At 47.9% G+C, this 17,311-nt stretch overlaps 1 protein-coding gene across 1 annotated transcript in view; it reads right to left on the bottom strand.

Annotated features, from left to right (window-relative positions):
- The window catches only part of LOC138567897 (SCO-spondin-like), a 1,036,222-nt gene that overhangs the window by 997,157 nt on the left and 21,754 nt on the right, over window positions 1–17,311 (bottom strand). Inside the window, exon 3 of the mRNA XM_069646396.1 lies at window positions 240–322. Coding sequence (XP_069502497.1) covers window positions 240–322 — 83 coding nt within the window. The remainder of the gene's footprint in view (window positions 1–239; window positions 323–17,311) is intronic.

The raw sequence follows: 17,311 nt of genomic DNA, 5'->3' as shown, positions 1-17,311 counted from the left end.
TTCCCAAATTTCCTAGGGTAATGTATTTTGTTCAAGTGAGGAAGATGGGATTAGAACTCGCATCTCCTGCTTCCTGATACTTTGCCGATGGAATCCACCTTCCCAGCAGTTACACCAAGTTGCCTCAATCAATTTGCAGAGAACCCATGTGGTGGCAACCAGCGTTCTCTGGTGTTTACCTGAGGAATGGTCTAGTTAGGAAGTGTACTCAGGGTTCTGGTGGACCTCCATCACCTTACCTTCTGTGCAGTGCGGCCCGCTCCATCCCTCACAGCAAGCCCTCACGGTTTTGTTCCAGACGCTGGGTCTTGTATCCTCGGGTCTGTACATAAAAGAAATCGGGGGAAGCAGAGAATGGTTGGTTAAGAGCTGCTGTGTCATGTGTCTCAACATGTAAGCATTATTATAATGTATATACTGTATATATCTTTCCCTAGAAATATAGTTTTGCCCCCGATGAAGAGTGTTGTACCACTCGGAACGCGTTGGGCCTCTCACAGCTTTAACATCAAGAATAAAAATGAAGATTGGTTCTTGTGACCTTATTTGATTGAATGTCCTTTCTTTCATTATTAATTTGCCTTTCTGAAATTTCTACAATCCACAGATTTCCTTGAATTCAGTAAAATACATTATCGGTAATATTTATTTAACTGTTGGTCTGGTATTCCAGATATTAGAAAGTGTGCAGGGGATGTAAGTTCCCAGCTTGGGAACTTATTTTGTTCGTCACTATATTGTGCAACCTAGGTGTCAAGGTGGCCTTTCTCTCCCCTGCACCTCATACCTTTTTCTACCTAATTCTTCAAAAGCCTTAAATCTAACCTTACCCCTATTCACTTCAAAAATGTCGTTTTACCAGGGTGTGCCATTGTTTTCCTACCTTTCTTCTTTCATGTGTCTCAACTCTCAGAGCAAACCTTGACATTCAGTGGTCGCCCAACAGTGGACAAGGCCACACATTTAGTGGAGCCAGTGTGCCAGAATGCTGTCCAAGCGACCTACTGGGTAATCTGCTCTTTGAACCCTGTACAGTCACATGACCAAGGAACAAACTGCTCTGGGCAAGACTGTGGCACACTGGGTAAATTAACAGTGCCAGGGTAGCTTGAAAACTCTCAAAGGAGACACAGAACATGACAAGTGCCAATCGACATTAGAGGCTAGGTGCATAATTCCCATACCCTGCAGCGACGACATCGGGAGGGCTGGAGCCCTGCCCCTCATCATCCGCCTACTTCAGCAATGCAGCATCTCGCCACAACGAGGCTCCATCAAAGGTATTAGGGCTGTGCAACACTGCACCCCCTGCTTTTGCCCTGCCTTTGCCTCTGCCCATGATGCCAAGAAAGTGCTCACGCAACGCCATCTCATCTTACTGAAAACCACGAAAATCCATCCGTGCAAGAAGCGTGCAAGCGCCCCTAAAATGGCCGCCGCAGTATCTGGCTTTCCTGGTTGCTAAGCAACCTCTCCAGCTGACCCCCCGAGCAGAGCGCTCCGATTGGCTCTGTAGGCCCATTTCCCCCGGCCAGCAGCACCGGAAGGCGAGAGCCGGCCCGCCCACTACAAGGCCCGCCACAATAAGTCTGGAGCCTATCTCTGCCTGTCTCGCCGCACGAGACGCGAGGCGCTACTCCATGCCCGTCGCTTCCCCCATCAATGAAAACCTCACCCACTCAGTGCAAGCGGACTAGCCCCCACCTGTTGTTCCCCAACTTGGGTCCACAAGGCCACCTGCATCGCCCGTATCTGCTCCCTGCTTCTAATGGAACACACGCCATGCCAGGTCATGATCGGCGTCCACAGACATCAGTAAGCATACTATGCCCCGCTAATTATTAAGCTGTTAATTGAACACTGGCATTACCCACTCTGGTACTCCTCGTTGCGCCTCACACTTTGTACTATACCCTCCCCTTTGTAGCCATACCTGTTCATCTAACTACAAGCTTACTGCTTGATAGCCAGTCCTCATACTCTTGTGTACTATCCCCACCATCCATGCGCACTGCCACATCTGCCATACGACTGTGCACAGCCACCTAGCTCCATGTCAACGTGCATATACTAGCATATACACCTAGCCTAAAGTTGAATCTGCCTATCTGTATGTACCTAGCCTAAAGTCAAATCTGCCTATCTGTATGTACCTAGCCTAAAGTCGAATCTGCCTACTTGTATGCTCCTAGCCTAAAGTGGAATCTGCCTACTTGTATGCTCCTAGCCTAAAGTCGATTCTGCCTATCTGTATCTACTTAGCCTAAAGTCGAACCTGCCCATTTTGTACACACCTAAACCCCCCACCCATACCTAGGCAACACCCACCATACACAACATGGCCTCCGCCCACCCCAATAGGCCTCCATGCTCTGACTCCATCCGCCTTACGACATTCCTACCAGCTCTACTCACACACGAGCGCCACCACCACCAATCCCCACCCACTAACACTGTCCCCAACCCCAAATCCACTGCCGGAGGCACATACTACACGTTACCAGTTCACACAAGAAACACTAGACTAGGAGCCCACACCAATACTCACAAACTCACACTGCAGTCACTCCCTACAACCTCTACCAACACTCCCACTCCTACACCCCTAGACCCCACCACTAAACTCCACACCAACACCACTAAACACAACACCAGCTCCGTCAAACCCAGCACACACGAACCTTCCCAAATCCAGCTGGCCCTCATTAACGCCAGATCCTTACAAGGACACGCCACAGAAATACACGACCTAATATCCGACCTCGAGCTAGATTCTCTAGCCATTACAGAAATTTGGCTCATGAATCCTCTGGACCTGCCATATGCCAGGCCCTCCCCCCTGGGTACATCATCCTCCGTCAAGATAGACCAACACACAAAGGCGCAGGTGTGGCCCTAATAGTCAGAGAAACACTGAAGGCAAGACAAATTAATCCCATCACATCCGAGAACTTTGATGCCCTATCAGTGAAAATCTCCTTCTCTCCCAACGACACCATGATATGATATGATATGGCATTTGTAACGCGCCTATACACAAGTGTATTGTCACCATGACAATGCACCTTATCTACGGCCGCCAGGCCCACTCCTGAATTTCCAAGCCGACATCCTTCACCTCCTAAGGAACAACCTCAAACCTAATACTAAAGCCATACTGCTAGGAGACCTGAACCTTGGATTCAATGACACAAAAGACAACACAGCAAAACCTTCGCTAAGGCCCTTCTAGACCTACAATTCATCCAGAGAGTTGACTCTGCCACTCACACCAAAGGCTGCATACTAGACTGGCTAGTCAACCACAACTGCAGCGTAGACATCAGCTCAAACACGCCACAACCATGGACCGACCACCACCTCATCCACTTCTACATCCCAACAAAGACAGCGACTAGTCAAAACCTTCCTATGCCAGCTGCCCTAGCCAGATCAAAAAAGCTACTCACTAAAGAGAGAATGTGTCCACTCCTAGAAGTCTCAGCACTAGCATCACCCACATCCAACAACCCCGAAGAACTAGTCGAACTTTACGACACCACCATCAAAGAGATCTTCGAAACAATTGCCCCATTAGAGACAAAAAAAGCGAAGAAACTCTTTCACGCCAACTCATGGTTCAACCAAGACCTACGCGACCTAAAAACACTCAAAAGACAAGCACTCAAAAAATGGCAATCCCACCCCTCCGCCCCTCTACGTGACTCATACCTAATTATTGTTAAACAATACAAAAACGCCATAGCCAAAGCCAAAGCTGACACATACAATACTAGAATCGACAACGCCCAATCACACTCAAAAGAACTATTCGCTATCTTCAACGAACTAGTCACACCGCCCGCATCTAAACATCAAATAGTCAAAGACGAGAATTGGTGTAATGACATCCAGAAGGCTATGCTTGACAAAATAGACGTACTCCAAAAGAAAATCAAAACCAACCTTGACAATCTACCCAAGTCTCTCACAAAACACGGACTGGCCCCAGCCCGAAACACACTACCCAACATAACAGCAATCCTCCACCGCCGTTCACCTTTAGAAAGGTAACCGCTCCTGAGGTCCTACGCATCATGAAACAAATAAAACCCTCACTCTGCAAGGGGGACATCTGTCCAGCAAACATAATCAAAGACTGCGCAGAACCCCTAGCCCACTTTATTGCTAACTTTATTAATGCCTCGTTCGCCACTGGCTCAGTACCTTCCTCCCTCACGGAAGACTGGGTTTGCCCACCACTAAAAAAAAAACACGCTAGACCCAGACTCACCCAACAACTACAAACCCATTACAACAGTTCCATGCCTGCTGAAAATCCTGTATAAGGCCGCCTATCTACAGACACAAGCCTACCTTGAATCTCACAACATCCTAGGCAAGAGACAGTCTGGTTTTCGCCCACGTCATGGCACAGAGTCAGCACTACTCGACCTAAAGAACCAACTCCTAAAAAACATGGATAAAGGTAAATGTGCTATCCTCTTACTCCTTGGCCTGTCGGCTGCGTTCGACTTAGTTGACCACAAAACCCTTAGGACACACCTCACCAATACAGCCCACTTCTCGGATGAAGCCACAGCTTGGATCTCATCCTTCTTGGAGGGCAGAGCTATGAAGGTCTACTCAGACCAAGCGTCAGCCACTCCCTCCCCTATCAATTGTGGAGTACCACAAGGGTCCTGCACCTCCCCCACACTATACAACTTATTCACACTCCCACTATTCAATGACCTAGAAGAATTCGGCATAACATTCACCAATTATGCCGACGATACTCAAATCCTTCTCCCACTAACTGGTGACTACGAGCAAGACCTAAAAACCCTACAAAACACTTATGCCATCATCCAGGCATGGATGGCAGCCAATGGCCTCTGTCTCAATGGAGACAAGACAGAGATTCTACTGGTGGGTCCCAAAGAAACCCTCAGCAAACTAGACAGCAAATACAGCACCTTCTTAATTGAGAACTCGGTAATCTCTGTCTCCTCTGCTGTAAAAACACTAGGTGTATACCTAGATTCTACCCTGTGCATGGACAGACATGTCAGTCACATCTCCTCCTCAGCAGCCCTTACACCCAAAATAATCAATGCAGTAAAGCCCCACTTGTCCACTACAAACCGCCTCAACATCGCCAGGGCCACCATAGGTGCGAAACTGGACTACTGCAACGTCCTCCTACTAGGCATTCTGCCAAAAACATGAATAGGCTCCAGATTGCACAGAACAACGCTTTGAGAGCAGCCCTCAATATTCCAAAGAGGGAACACATCTCCCTAGCAAGACAAAATGCTCACTGGCTCCCAGTTAAAGAGTGCATTCAGTTCAAGACTCTCACCATTACCCACAGATGCATATCCCAATCTGCCCCCAGCTACCTCACTGAACGGATACAACCAGTCCAATCACTCAGACCCCAAAGGGACGTGTATGCCAACCAGCTTGCAATACCAAACTTTACTAGCAGTAAAGCTGGCGGCTCAAGTTTCGAAGTCCTAGCGCCAAAAGCCTGAAACTCCCTGCCGCCTAAACTAAGTGCTGAAATATCCCTCATAGCCTTCAGAAAAGCTCTGAAAACCACCCTATTTAAGTGAATGCCATCTATGATTCTACTGCATATAATCAATGTCTGTAAATTACAACTGTACCTTGCTCACTGTTCCCATGTAACCCAGGAACCATAGCCATGCCTGTAACCATGTCTCCATTTCTGCTCTTGCTAGCTTCACCATGCCAAGTAAACTGTCTTGTAACAGCGCCACGATGCCCGAGGGCAGCTGCTGCGCTTTAAAAATGCAAATAAATTAATAAATAAATAATGTCATGGTACAAACGAATTCCCAGCCTGCTCTTTGATCCTGCTCTTCCCTATAACGAGTGCTTGTGGAGGCTCTGCAGGGAGTTCTTTACAAGGTCTGCTTATGTGAGCCGTGCTGTGTAAGGAAGCTGCTGCTCGGCCCTGCTGTCTGAATGTCTTCTGTGGCTTGAAGCTCTGCAGGGGCAGCCCACTCTCCTTCTTGTACCTCTGTGCATGTTTCCTAAGTCTTACTCTCGGCTCTGTGAGGTGTCCCCTGTGATCCCTGTTCTAAAGGAATTCTTAGCGACAGCTTGACAACCAAGCAGGAGAAAAACGAGGTTCTCATTTTGAACCCTAAGGAAGGTATATCTTTGTCCATTCTACATCAAGATACACTGGTGGCGCTTTATTGACCCTAAGTTATCACCTCGTCCCTGTTCCTCGTCACAGCCTTTATGAGAGTAAGCCCACGAATCATAGCCCCTGACAATTAACAAAAAACGTTATCCTCCTAGCACCTGACTTCTAACGTGGGATCGCCTGTTTGTTTCCCCCCCGGGAAACAGGCGCCTCGCTGCAGCTGTATATGTGCCTCTTTCACCATTTTGCAAAGGTATCATTTATTTATGTATTTAAAGGTCTATACAGCGCTGATCCTACCCAGAGTATCTCTGAGCTGTTTTCATAGTTTAAAGAGTGGGGGCCAAAAATAAGGTACCAGGAAAGGAGATCTGACTCGATTCCGTTTTAGGGAATTTAGGGAAGGTGATTGTTAGGGAGGTCTTTGCCCAACACTCTGGTGAGGGTTGTGTAACCATCTAACCTAATGGTAGAAGAGGAAAGAGCAAACCCTTGTATGGTAAGCGCAGCAGAGCAGTCGGGCTGGACTTCAGGAGGGAGAAAGGCTAGCAGAGAGTTGCAATGAATGATATGATATGATAGGTGAGCACGGACTCAGGGATCGAACCTGTGGTGCTTAGTGTCGTCTTGCTGCCAACGCGAGCACGTTGCCCCTGAGCAATCCTCCCTAGACACAAATCCCACTAGTCACGACAAAAGAATACACCACTCTAGTATACGGAAAAATACACACTTGTATTAGCAGGTCACACATATAATACTTATGTTAGGAAAAATAAGCACACGGTTCAAACATAACAAAGCAGAACATAGGGAAAGCATAAACACAGGCAATGGCCAGTTAAGGCCTTACTAACCCTGCCCTGAGAAGTCAGCCCCACGCCTGGTGGCAGGCACTATACATATCGACTGTGAGGGAAAGGTTAATAGTTGATCTCTAGATAATAACACGTACAGCATTGCTCATGACATTCGGCTTCCACACAGAACATAGTGCACGTTTTCTCCCACCCTCCATATAAGTATTAGACATAATGTGCACACAGCACAGTAGTAAATCACATAGGGGTGGTACAAGAGTGGTGCACAATTTGCAACAAAGCCAGGAGAGCAACGGCCAGCCAGGATATATATTTAGATTTACACTACCTATGCCCAGAGGGGCATATTACACTCCTAGAAGGGAAGTACAAGTAACACAGAGTGATACAGCATATATCCTGAGGCGTGAGTCTAAAATACAGATTTAGAAATCCCTAATAAATCAGGGTAGTCCCTAAAAATCCAGGCCTTAGTAAAGAACTCTAGGGATCCTTGGGAGACCCTATAAACATCTCACAGCTCAGGTAGGTACTTCACAGTGTCACCTGTAGCAGCTCTAGTGTTGCAAATGTTCCCCCTTAAAAACTAATGAAACCACGCTACAGGCTGACCCGTTCTTGTGATGAAAACGCCAGTTAAGTCCCAATTCCTCCCACAGGATGCAAAGATGGTAGCAAAAACCCCAGGGGAACCCATAGAAGAACCCTAAGAAGAGATCCGGGCCACGTTTCAGACCCAGCAGCCCCAGAACAGAATGGAGCCAAGCCGGGTACAGCACCTACTGCACCCCCTCAGAGGTCCTCTGCCTTTCCTCTCCTTCCCCCAGAAGTTCACTGTCTCCCAGGTTCTGGTTCTCTCAAGGTTGAACTATTGCAACAGCCTCTTTTCTAAATCTTCCTGCCTCTGCTCTCCACCCTTTGCAACTTATACAGAACAGGACTGCAAGACTTGTCCTTGGCCTCAAGCCCTGGGATCTTATCTCTCCAGCCCTGAAATCTCTTAACTGGCTCCCAGTGGCTGCAAGTATTAAATTCAAGACCCTTTGCATTGTTCACAAGGCTTTCTGGGGCCTAGATCCAAAATACCTTCAGTTGTCCCTCTGTAAATACCTTCCCTCCCAAGCCCTTCACTCCTCCACCTCTAACTCCCTCAGGATCAGTCGTTTTTCTAAGAAACAAGCTGGGGGTAGATCTCTGCCTCCCTCTGGAACAGCTTCCCTGTCACTCTGAAACTTGAGGAGAACCACCTCCGGTTCCGGAAGCACCTCAAGACCTCCCTTTTTGCTTCTGCCTTCTCACCTACTCTCCCCACTTGATCTTTTCTGTCTCGGCATCGTGCACCTGGTCTCCCTCTGTCTTTAGGGCCAAGGTGCCTGCTCACCCTGCCACTCACCCGCACTGCCTCTGGGCAATCCCTTGCACTGGAGTATGTACCTGTAACCCTACAGTAACCCCACTTTCTTTTTCTGCACTTATTCAGACACACCCTGTCTGTTGCCTTATGGCTAGCACTTGTCACTTGCTGGCTGCACTACCACTATCTGCTGTTTTGTTATTTGTTTATTTATTAATGTTCTAATTACTTATTTCTATTTTTGCCCAGCACTTTCCGCCTCTCCCCCTCTCCCTTGCACTTATCCCCTCCCTTCCCCATGCACTTGCGCATTCTAAATGTCACTGGGCCTAGTAAGATCGCTGTTTTTGTTCTCCTTTGTTCTCCTCCCTTGCCTCGTCACGCTCTGAAACACTTGTGTATTAGCGCGATACAAATAAAATATCAATATCAAGTCGGTTGGATTCCAGTTGCAGGGATCTTCTACTATGGACAACAAAAACCCAGGAGTCAAAGGTAAGTACTTACAATGTTGGTTCCTGAAAACACTGTTGCAGGAAAGCAGAACAACCCGGTAAATAAATGGTTCATTTTAGAGGGCGCAATGAAGGATCAGGTCATCGAGGGACTAGAATCCTAAACCAACAGCGACTATGACAGCCCAAATGAAGAGCGATTGTCCATCACAGGAGTGGAACCCATCACCAAGAAGTGGAATTCACAACCGAGATGTCTCCAGGAGGACAGAGGAACCGGAACATGGCAGACCACAGCGACTAAGTAGGCAAACGTGGTTGGCACACCAGAAACATTGCCCCTGCAGCAAGACAATGGCGGTGGCGAACTAGGATGGCCAAGAGAAACAGAGGTGGGTCCCAACACTCTTCCAGTGTCAGCAGCTTCCATTACCAAGATGGGGGTCCCTAGCAGTAAACAGCGTTAAGCAAGGGTAAAACTGTCATGATCTCTGCTTCCAAAAGGTCAGGGTTTTCCCAACTCCCTTGGAAGCAGATCCATAACCCAGGTTCCGAGTGCCAACCAGTCCCAATTGGGACCTTTTGGACCCAGTCCTGGCGCCAGTGGCACCAGGCTCATAAATATGCCCAGTCCCAGCGCTGGAAGCGCCGGGCTCATAATGCTTGGGTGGACTTACCTTCAGCAGACCATGCTGCTTACTTGCCTGCCAGTTGAGCCTCTGATCCTCTTCTGTTTGGAACTACTTTTCCTGTTGGGTGGGGCTGGAGCCACTCCCTAGATTCAGAACACTGGAACTCTTCTGGAAGGCAGGAACTCTTTTCTTACCAGGAACTCTTTTCTTACTTAGGCGTGGCTGTGGAAGGAGGGACCTAAGCACTACAGGAGGCTATTTAAACCACACCCGGTGGATGAATCTTGCTTTGCGTTATTCTGCAACCTCTGCAGCAGAACGCTCATCGTGTCTTCTGCATCCGGTCCTGGGCCTAAGGAAAAAGGCTTACCATCCTGAATCCAGTCTTCAGCAACACCTATAAAGACAAGAAAGAACAGGTTAGCATTCCGGCATCTGAAAGGCAAAGGCTTACCATCCTGAATCCAGTCTTCAGCAACACCTATAAAGACAAGAAAGAACAGGTTAGCATTCCGGCATCTGAAAGGCAAAGGCTTACCTACTCTTCGTGCGCTCCGGAGGTCTTCACACTGCATTCCGGCATCTGAAAGACAAAAGTTTACCAACTCTTCGCACGCTCCGGAGGCCTTCGGCGCTGCATCCCGCATCTGAAAGACAAAACAAGGTGCGTTTAAAGACATTGGGGAACTTTAATACTCACGTGCCATTACTCCTTTCCACATCTAATCCAGTGGGTATTCCGGCACCCTGCAGCCGCTCCGAACTCGTACCTGCAAAAACAAAGACAGTTAGAGCGCATAGTGAAGCAGGCAACAAGCGCTTACTTATGTGCTTCCAGGCGCTTCTATTCATCACACGGGCTCCATCTTCAACTCACTTCAGCCCGTCATCCGCCATCGCCGGAACCCTGCAAAACAAGAGACATCATTACTAAAGACTTTAAAGACATTTGAATGACTCGAATGCCTGCGCTACCTATCCAGTGAAGAAACTGGTTACAGCACCCTGCCCCGAGGCAGATGGAGAGCTCGGCATTCACTTACCTAAGGTGAGAGCGTTAACCTTTGGGGGTCTACAGGAGAGGAGAAGAGGAAAGAGATAGGGACACCCCAATAACCCCAGTTCATTAACCCCATATTTTCTATCTGCAGACATCTTACTCTACACGTCAGGCATACAGTGCACAGAGGTCCAGCCCAAAGAGCCAACCGGGTGCTACACATCACCTTTGAAGATACGGTAGTCGCCCAGTCAAGACCGGCGCCTCTGCGAGAATCAGGTGAGCGTTACAGAACGCAAAGACTACCGCAAAACTCTCGCCCAGGCGCTATGGAAACCTCGGATACTGACCCCCTAGCCCGGTTACTTGGGGAACTAAGGGCAGAAGTGCATGCAGCTCGTCAGGAAACGAATGCTCTAAGAAGGGAACTAATTATTTCCAAGGAGAGAACAGACAATCTTGCTAGACAAGTGCTACAGTCACAAGCCGGACAGACCCCGTTACCCACATCAGGGGCAAATCTTCCTTCAACATCCTCTATGAATCCAGTGCAGATCAACCTACCTGGGAATGTACCTCTGGCTCCGCCCGAACGATTTTCTGGTGACCCAAAGAGGTTTGCAGTATTTATCAATCAGTGCCGGTTGCACTTCTTATGCCGGCCAGCAGCCTTTCCAACTGATCAAGCAAAAGTAGCTTTTGTACTTTCGTACCTTAGTGGCAATGCGGCAGACTGGTCGATCCCTCTAGTTAATCAAGATGATCCGGTTCTCCATGATTTTCAAGCCTTTCAGCTTAGTATGGAAAAACTGTTCGCAAGACATTCACAGGGGCAGGCCTTGGACAATGAGCTTCTTTAGTTGCGACAGGGTAATCGAGACCTTTTGGCTTATATTGCATCTTTCAATAGACTAATAGTGGAAACTCAATGGCCTGAGGACAAAAGGATTACGCTGTTTTATAGAGGTCTACGTGGAGAGCTCAAAGACGTTTTAGCCCAAGTAGTGAATCCCCCACAAGACTGTTCGGATTATATAGACTTCGTCGTTCAAATAGATCACAGGCTGCAGAACAGGAAGGCCGATCGTTCCAAGTTTGATGCTCGAGTATTTTCCAAACCGCCAACTCCTTCCAAAGGAGTAGACTCCGGGGAACCCATGCAAATAGGGGGTCTGAAAGGTCCTCTAACACAAAGGGAGCGGGAAAGGAGGAAACAGTTGCAATTATGCCTATATTGCGGAAACTCAGGGCACTTTCTTCGAGACTGTCCGGTGAAACCTGCCAAGAAGGCAGTAGGAGCTGCAGTTACCAAAGTTACAAACTCTGAGCAGGGAAACGACCTCGCCCGACAAGAATAGAGGTCCTCTTGCCGAGCGTGAAAACCAGTTCCGTGACCTCGCATTTCGTGATACCTATGGTCCTCATTAGCCCTGATAATCCGGATCGATTACATGCAATTGAAGCTTACGTCGACAGCGGTGCCATCGGCAATTATGTGGATCATGAAATGGTTTTGAGGATGAATCTAACTCTTTGTCCCAAGGCTGTAAAGGACGTCATTACTACGGTGGATGGTACGGAGATAGCCTCCGGGCCAGTAACGCATACCACTCAAGAGGTGACGCTAGTAAGTCAAGATGGACACCATGAGAAGATCGTGTTCGATGTGATCAAGGCCCCTCAGTTTCAGATTATTCTAGGAATACCTTGGTTAGAGAAACACAATCCTCTGATCGATTGGCGAGCAAGAACGGTCCAGTTTCCAGAATGTGTCTCTACTTGTCACCCTCCACCTGGTGTTGCACTGGCCGCAATTTCTTCAGAGACTCCCCAGTTACCTCCCGAATACCTAGAATACCAAGATGTTTTCCGGAAGGATCAGGCTAACTCTCTACCTCCTCATAGGTCTTATGACTGCCAGATAGACCTGATACCTGGATCTACTCCTCCTTGTAGTAGAATTTATGCCCTCACCGAGCCTGAGAACCTTCACCTTCGACAATACCTGGATCAATACCTGGCAAATGGGTTTATTCGTCCTTCCAAGTCCCCTGCTTCTTCAGCTTTGTTCTTCGTTCCAAAAAAGGAAGGAGACCTTAGAACTTGTATCGATTATCGCTCCCTGAACCAGATCACCGTTAAGAATAGATATCCGTTACCTTTGATCCCTGAACTCCTGGACCAAGTCAGAAAAGCATGCATATATACAAAGCTGGATCTTAGAGGAGCTTACCACTTGGTACGAGTAAAAGAGGGCGATGAATGGAAGACGGCCTTCCGCACCAAGTATGGGCTATTTGAATATCAGGTCATGCCCTTCGGACTTTGCAATGCCCCGGCCGCCTTTCAATATTTTATGAACGATGTCCTCAGAGAGCTCATAGATGTATGTGTTGTTGTTTACATTGACGACATCCTCGTTTATTCTTCATCGGAATCTGAACATCGGAAACACGTGAAAATGGTCCTCGAAAGATTGCGTCAACACAAACTTTTCGCTAAGTTGGAAAAATGTGTTTTCAACGTGACTGAAGTTGAATTCTTGGGATACATATTATCACCTGGCGGAGTGCGTATGGATTCAAAGAAGGTCGATGCAGTTCTCAAATGGCCATCACCATCCTCCGTAAAAGGTGTGCAAAGCATGTTAGGCTTCGCTAACTTTTACCGCAGGTTTATCCCCGAATTCTCTCGAATAGTCCAGCCCATCACTGCCTTGTTAAAGAAAAACAAATGTTTTGAATGGTCTACCGAGGCGGAACAAGCTTTCCAGGATTTGAAGACTAAATTTATCTCTGCACCAATCTTAAAACACCCTCGCCCCGAACTCCCCTACATCATGGAAACTGAAGCTTCAAGCCTTGCCATGGGGGCAGTTCTATCACAAAAGGACCCGGTAACCAATCAGTTGCATCCCGTGGCATTTTGGTCCCGCAAATTCTCGCCTCCTGAAATCAATTACACGATTACTGACAAGGAACTTCTGGCTATCAAGTCTGCCTTTAAGGCTTGGCGGCATTATCTGCTGGGGGCCCGACACACCGTTACTGTGATTACGGATCACCGAAACCTGCAATATTTGAAGACCGCAAAAGCCCAATCCTCTAGACAACTCCGTTGGGCATTATTCTTTGCCGAGTTTGACTTCATAATTACCTATCGACCTGGTACAAAGAACGGTAAAGCCGATGCCCTTTCTCGGATGGGAGTGGAAGAACACTTGGTCAACCCTAAACCTGAACCAATCATTCCCGAACAAAGAATTCTGGGTGTAATCGCCACAGAATCCATAGAGGAAGTTAAGGATAAAGCCAGGCAACTTGTAACTCCAGCAGACATACAGAATTGGCATCTGCAGGGAAAGGACTTTGCAGTAAAGGACAACTTATTGTATTTCCAAGAACGATTATACCTACCCAGCACAGATTTACAGAAAAAAGTAATCTCTTGTTATCACGACTCTTTAATGGAAGGTCATCCCGGTATAGCCAAGACCTCAGAAAAGATCAAGCGCTACTTCTGGTGGCCGTCTTGGAAAAAAGATATCAGAGACTTTATAATGTCCTGTGGAGTATGCGCCCAAAACAAGAGTCAAAAGGAAAGACCAGCAGGCCTCTTACGCCCTATTGACATCCCACCTCGCCCTTGGCATACGCTTTCTATGGACTTCATCACCGATCTACCTCCATGCTCCGGATACAATACGATTCTAGTAATCGTGGACTTATTCTCCAAGATGGCGCATTTCATTCCGCTCAAAGGCTTGCCAACAGCAGCAACTCTGGCCCGAGAATTTCTCGAAAACATCGTCCGACTGCACGGTTTTCCTTCGGTTCTAATTTCGGATCGAGGTAGTCAATTTATTTCTCATTTTTGGCGAAGTTGCTGTCGGTCGGCTCAAATTGATGTGAGACTATCGACCAGTCACCACCCTCAGACCGACGGACAAACCGAGAGGACCAATCAAACTCTGGAACAGTATTTACGCTGCATGCTGCAACAAACTGAAAAAACTTGGAAAGATATCCTTTGGATAGCCGAGTATGCCTACAATAACTCTGTCCATTCGGGAACTGGGAAAACCCCGTTTTTTCTTTTGTACGGCAGTCACCCTCGAACCTCGGAGTTGGATCCCCTCCAAGATCTTGAAACACCAGCAGTAGACTACCTGCATTCTACAATCACCCAAGCCTTTAAGGAAGCTGTTTCTCACCTTCAAAGGGCTAAAGAACAATACAAGAAAGGAGCAGATCAACATCGGAAGGAAGCCCCTCACTATCAAGTAGGGGATCAAGTCTGGTTATCCACCAAATATCTATCTCTAAAAGGGCCACGCACATTCAACCCAAGATACCTTGGTCCCTATTCCATCACTACCATAGTAAACCCAGTAGCGGTCAAGTTGGACTTGCCCCCGCACATGAAGATACATCCGGTCTTCCACGTCTCTCTATTAAAACCCGTGCAACCTCAAACCCGACTAACCAAATCTCCAAAACCTATCCTAGTGGATGGAGAACTCGAGTTTGAAGTCAAAAGCATTCTGGACTCCAAGATCTCCAAATCTAAACTATTCTACCTAATTGACTGGAAAGGCTACGGCCCCCAAGAGAGATCCTGGGAACCTGCTGAATATGTCCACGCTCCTCGCCTAATCAAAAGATTTCACTGAACATTTCCTGACAAGCCAAAACCCCCGGAGAAGCCCGGTTTGGGAGGGGCCTTGAGGGGGGGTACTGTCATGATCTCTGCTTCCAAAAGGTCAGGGTTTTCCCAACTCCCTTGGAAGCAGATCCATAACCCAGGTTCCGAGTGCCAACCAGTCCCAATTGGGACCTTTTGGACCCAGTCCTGGCGCCAGTGGCACCAGGCTCATAAATATGCCCAGTCCCAGCGCTGGAAGCGCCGGGCTCATAATGCTTGGGTGGACTTACCTTCAGCAGACCATGCTGCTTACTTGCCTGCCAGTTGAGCCTCTGATCCTCTTCTGTTTGGAACTACTTTTCCTGTTGGGTGGGGCTGGAGCCACTCCCTAGATTCAGAACACTGGAACTCTTCTGGAAGGCAGGAACTCTTTTCTTACCAGGAACTCTTTTCTTACTTAGGCGTGGCTGTGGAAGGAGGGACCTAAGCACTACAGGAGGCTATTTAAACCACACCCGGTGGATGAATCTTGCTTTGCGTTATTCTGCAACCTCTGCAGCAGAACGCTCATCGTGTCTTCTGCATCCGGTCCTGGGCCTAAGGAAAAAGGCTTACCATCCTGAATCCAGTCTTCAGCAACACCTATAAAGACAAGAAAGAACAGGTTAGCATTCCGGCATCTGAAAGGCAAAGGCTTACCATCCTGAATCCAGTCTTCAGCAACACCTATAAAGACAAGAAAGAACAGGTTAGCATTCCGGCATCTGAAAGGCAAAGGCTTACCTACTCTTCGTGCGCTCCGGAGGTCTTCACACTGCATTCCGGCATCTGAAAGACAAAAGTTTACCAACTCTTCGCACGCTCCGGAGGCCTTCGGCGCTGCATCCCGCATCTGAAAGACAAAACAAGGTGCGTTTAAAGACATTGGGGAACTTTAATACTCACGTGCCATTACTCCTTTCCACATCTAATCCAGTGGGTATTCCGGCACCCTGCAGCCGCTCCGAACTCGTACCTGCAAAAACAAAGACAGTTAGAGCGCATAGTGAAGCAGGCAACAAGCGCTTACTTATGTGCTTCCAGGCGCTTCTATTCATCACACGGGCTCCATCTTCAACTCACTTCAGCCCGTCATCCGCCATCGCCGGAACCCTGCAAAACAAGAGACATCATTACTAAAGACTTTAAAGACATTTGAATGACTCGAAACTTACCGTTCGTGCAGTAAACGACGGACAGCAGTCCTCTGAAGTCAAGAGGCCTGCGCTACCTATCCAGTGAAGAAACTGGTTACAGCACCCTGCCCCGAGGCAGATGGAGAGCTCGGCATTCACTTACCTAAGGTGAGAGCGTTAACCTTTGGGGGTCTACAGGAGAGGAGAAGAGGAAAGAGATAGGGACACCCCAATAACCCCAGTTCATTAACCCCATATTTTCTATCTGCAGACATCTTACTCTACACGTCAGGCATACAGTGCACAGAGGTCCAGCCCAAAGAGCCAACCGGGTGCTACACATCACCTTTGAAGATACGGTAGTCGCCCAGTCAAGACCGGCGCCTCTGCGAGAATCAGGTGAGCGTTACAAAAACTGACCAGAAAATGGTTCCAGGGTGGCCCCAGCAGATGCAGAGGACCCAAGAAGGATGTGCAGCTTTCAAAAATGCCAAATGGAGCACAGGCAAGAGATTCCAGTCCCACCAGTATGGCCAGCCTCAGTATCAAAATCTGATACAACACTTTGGGCACCAAATCATCCAGCAGGTAAGCCAACCTGTTACCTTCTATACCATTTACAGGGCTGACAGACTCAATGCTTTAGGAGGTGGAGATGCCCTCATAGCCCAATCCTCTCTACATACCAGGTCCTCCCTTGTTCCCGCCATTCCAGGATTTGAAATGCCGCTTCTCAAGCTTTCTACCAACCTGCACACCACGTACAACATACTCCTTATCTACAGACAACCAAATGGTCCAAGCCACCCTGAACTAGACATCCCTCTTTTCATCACTCCTTTGATGAAACCGAGGACCAAATTCTTAAGTGATTTTAACCTCAGATTAAACGATGCATCAGACCCCTAAGCTGCAGCGCTAGTATCAGAATTAGCAGTTATGAACCTTACCCAATTGATTGAAGCTCCCATCCTTTCCCATCCAAAGGACGCACCCTTGATTGAACCGAATAACTACAGGTGAAAATGTCCAATGTGTTGTAAAGCGGTCAGCCATGCTCCTTCACT

The sequence above is a fragment of the Ambystoma mexicanum genome, chromosome 2p (genome assembly GCF_040938575.1).
Source record: "Ambystoma mexicanum isolate Mex_15411 chromosome 2p, UKY_AmexF1_1, whole genome shotgun sequence".
In the NCBI taxonomy this organism is placed as follows: domain Eukaryota; kingdom Metazoa; phylum Chordata; class Amphibia; order Caudata; family Ambystomatidae; genus Ambystoma; species Ambystoma mexicanum.
Note: the sequence above shows the minus strand (reverse complement) of the source record. Positions and strands in the feature narration are given on the sequence as shown.